At 54.8% G+C, this 3,831-nt stretch overlaps 1 protein-coding gene across 1 annotated transcript in view; it reads left to right on the top strand.

Moving 5' to 3' along the window:
* The window catches only part of PLEKHA2 (pleckstrin homology domain containing A2), an 18,532-nt gene extending 16,025 nt beyond the window's left edge, over nucleotides 1–2,507 (top strand). Inside the window, exon 14 of the mRNA XM_017732626.1 lies at nucleotides 3–2,507. Within this exon, the coding sequence (XP_017588115.1) occupies nucleotides 3–89 (87 nt within the window). The 3' untranslated portion in view covers nucleotides 90–2,507. The remainder of the gene's footprint in view (nucleotides 1–2) is intronic.
* Nucleotides 2,508–3,831: the final 1,324 nt, after the last annotated feature.

The following is a 3,831-nucleotide window of genomic DNA, read 5'->3' on the forward strand; positions in this document are numbered from 1 at the left end:
TGCGGCACCGCTCAGAGCCGCAGCATCCCAAGGAGAAGCCGTTCGCCTTTGACCTGGATGATGAAAGTATCCGGACCTCGGACGTCTGACCAGGCACCGAGCCAGCCCCGGCTCCACGTGCCGCCTCCCTGGCTGCCGGGGATCCCTGTGGGGTGGTTTGGGGTATGCGAGGTGGTCCCTTCCCTCCACCACAGCCCTTCCCTGCGATGCAGGATCCGTCTGGACCCACGTCCTGGTGCCCTGCTCTGCAGGGAGCGGGATCCCTGGCTGCCCCTGCCCAGCTTGGCCCCAGTGGTTCCATGTCTCGGAAGGTGCTTCCAGGCACTGCCAGCGTTCACTGTGCAGGGCAGATGCTGGGGACCTGTATGAGGGGACATCTTCTGCAACTGCATAATTTCCCCCCCAAACCAGGTCTGGAGGAAGTGGCAGGAGGTCTTAGGAGGTGTGAGGGGGAGCGTGGCCTTTCTTGTGTTTGAAAAACGTTTCTCTCCCCTGAGATGCTGCTCAGACTCCCCAGGGCAGAGTGGGAGACACCAGCCTGCAGCTGCCCACACAGGGGACTCACTGCAGCTCCCCCTTACAGTGACTTATTCCCTCAGAGACTGGCTCTTCCTGCTGCCCACACAAGGGTTTTCAGCAATCTGCTGGCTTTTAATTATGTCTTTTTATACCTGTGGCTCCTGTTGAACCCCAGCCTGGGCAGGTGCTCAGCCCCTCCAAAGGCTTTTTGGTGCTTCCTGAGCCATGGCAGGCAGCCGGAGTGACGGTGGCTCCCAGGTGGGAGCATCCTCAGGTATGATGTCAGTTTTGCACTGCACACACCTGGGCACAGGGAGCCATACCAGATGGTGAAGGGCTTTTAGCAAAAAGCACCCAACACCGAGCACCTGATGGAACTGGGCAGACTTGTCTGGCCAACTCACCCGCTGCCTGCCCGAGATGGAAACCAGCAGGAGTTTCTAGAGCAATGTGAATCGTCATTTCCATAACCAAATGAGCTCCTGTAGGTGTGATAAATAGTGTGTAGAAAATCCAGGTGTTCCCTTGGCAGAGAGATCGTGTGATACCTTCGCCCCACAAGTGTGTGCAATCCCCGGGTGCCGAGTGAGAACTCGGCTTCCCTTTCACTTCCCTGGCCATGACACGTCCCCTGCTCTGCAAACTCAGCCCAGTGTGTTCCCCAGGAGCAGAACATCTGGTTTGTCACAGCCCTTTTGGGGCCTCCTGCTGTTTGACAGCTGTGCCTCAGCCTCAGCCTGAGGTCCAGCTCTGAGCCTTGATTAGCCTGACTGACCTTAACGCGATTCAAGTTGTACCTTCCTGCCTCAGTCCCCTGTGGGACCAGTGGGGCTGCTTCGGGGTGGGCACAGTAGAGGTGCCTTCGTGCAGCTGGGGAAGGCAGGAATGGGGTCCCCCCAAGTTCAGGGGCAAGAGGGCCTCAAAAGGGACTGTGTGGAGGTGCTGGAGAACACAGAGACCATGAAAATGAGTGGGAATCGATGCAAACAGTACAGGGCGAGTGTTAATATTATTTAATTTTAGCAACCTAGATCCTGCTGTTTGTTTTTCTGCTTTTGCTTTATTTGCACTAGAGTTTGAAACGTTTCATTTTTTTAGGCTGACTTGCTGTTTGGCTCCTAACACTGTTTCAAGAATGTTTTAGTAGTTTGGTAAGCCCATCCGTCAGAGAGTCACAGCATTCGGTAACAGCTCTGACCTCAGTTCTGGAGAGCAGGGAATGCAGAGGGATGATGGTTCCTTTGTGCAAGGCCTTGGAACCACAGAGTCCTGAGTATTCCTGGTGCTTTATAATTGCACAGTTTCCTCAGGCCTGGGATGGTAAAGCAGAGGCTTGTTGCACAATTAAGGTTAATTATCCAGGAGCAGAAACTACCAGTGGCTCCAGCACTCTTGCAACATTCCTCTTGCTCATTCCCACCCTCCCGCATCCCCAGGACAGCATAAAGGCTGAAGGTGAGGTTCAAACAAGTGTGGAGCTCAGCTGGACTCCAGAGCTCAGCTGGACATCCATAATGCCGGTGGTGTTGGGAGGGAGGGATTTCCCTCCCATTCCGAAGGACGGAGTGGATGCAGCCAGACCTTGACGGAGCTTTGTCTTATTTTAAAGCAGACTGGTTTCCCCTCAGCACTGCGTTCGTTCCTGGCTCGGGTGTGGGATGGACACATCCCCCCGGAGCTGCTCCCTCCTGAAGCGTGTGCTGTGAGGCTTTGCTGGGGGTGCCGCAGATCTGGGGTGCCTTGCGGGGGCAGAGTGGTGGGAGAGAGGGGTTTGCTCTGTTCTCATGGACATTCCCATCTGGTTCCAGATGTTTCTGAAAGTGCTGGCTGGGGATTTCAAGTGCTCTTAGGGCTGGGGCCCCCGCATGGGCAATGCTCCGTGACTCCTGGGGTGGGGGCTACCTGCTTCCCACCCCTCGCTTGTAAATGCTGGAATGCTCTTTCTCCCCTGTGTTTTTAAATAAAGGAGGAAATCCCAATTACTTTCCCACGCTGTCCATTTGCACTGTGTATTTTGGGTAGGGATTGCCGGGGGGGTTGAATGCTGTCACCACCAGGGAGTGTGTGTTTGCTGTTTTATCTCAAGTGTGACTGGACATTTGCATACACAGATTTTGTGTCTGGCTCTGGCTGGGACTTGCTGCAGCTTCCTTTTCCCTTTTTATTCAGCTTGGTAAGTTTTTAACCTGCAGCTGGTGGGGCTTCCTCTTTTGGGTGTGAAGTTCTTGCACCCTTTGGGTGCTGCAGGTGCCCTGTGCTGGGGCTGGAGCCAGAGGAGTGCCTGGCACACAGACAGGAGCTGCCCCTTGGAAACTCTGGCCCTTTCCCAGCTCTCTGACTGCTCCCAGATGTTCTCAGCAGCTCTGGGTAGAAATGAACCCTGTCATGAATGAGTCACAAGTGCTGCTTTAGAGAGGTCTGAGTTCCCCACCTGCAAGAGTGGGGAGAGTAATGTTCTCCAGAAGGTGCAGGTTTTATCAAATCTAACCCATATTCCCCTGAAGGAGTGAACAGGGGGTAAATAATGCAGAATTAGAGCTCATGGCTTTGCCACCCAGTCCCTGTAAAAGGGGTTACTCAGCCTGAAAGGCTCTGGCCTTGGGCCCTGAGTTTGCTGGTCAGGTGGCCCATGACCCCAGGGTAACCAGGGCTCAGGACTCTGGATTAATGGGCTGGCTGGGGGGGGCTCAGGGCTAGACCCTGACTCCATGGCCTTCATCTCCATATGGCAGTGACTCTACTAATCCCCAAAGTACATGGAGTCAGCTTCTTCCAGATTTTATTAATGTTTGTTTGACCCCCTGTGTTTGCAAGCTCTGATTTCTTAAGCTGTCACTATTTGCAGCAGGAAGCCAGATTATTTTAAACAAGCAAAATATATCCTGAACAAGTTTGTGTCCAAGGCTGGTACAGAGTCATTATCAAGAGTGACTGTTCTGCACGCTGAGTTAACAGTTCTGTAAGTCCACGTTGTGCCAGGCAGAGCCGGGGCTGTTGCTTGGAGCGAGCAGAGGCATCCACGGGCTGCAGCTGGGGCCAGCCCTGCCCCTCCCTCAGTACACGGTGCACCAGTTGCTGCCATCGCTGGGCATCAGCCCACCGGTGATCAGCAGAATCAGATCCACAAACCACCAGATGCCCAGGCCCCCCAGGGTCAGCAGCTTCCCCACGGCGGTGCCGGTGTGGCCCAGGCAGAACCGATCCACTCCGAAGCAGCCCAGGAAGAAGGAGTAGAGCAGAGTGGTGATGAAGTAGTGTCCCGTGTACCTGCGAGGGAAGAGGCGGCGGTGTCAGGGAGTGTCAGCCTTCCCC

The sequence above is a fragment of the Corvus brachyrhynchos genome, unplaced genomic scaffold, assembly GCF_000691975.1.
Source record: "Corvus brachyrhynchos isolate BGI_N302 unplaced genomic scaffold, ASM69197v1 scaffold150, whole genome shotgun sequence".
NCBI lineage: Eukaryota > Metazoa > Chordata > Aves > Passeriformes > Corvidae > Corvus > Corvus brachyrhynchos.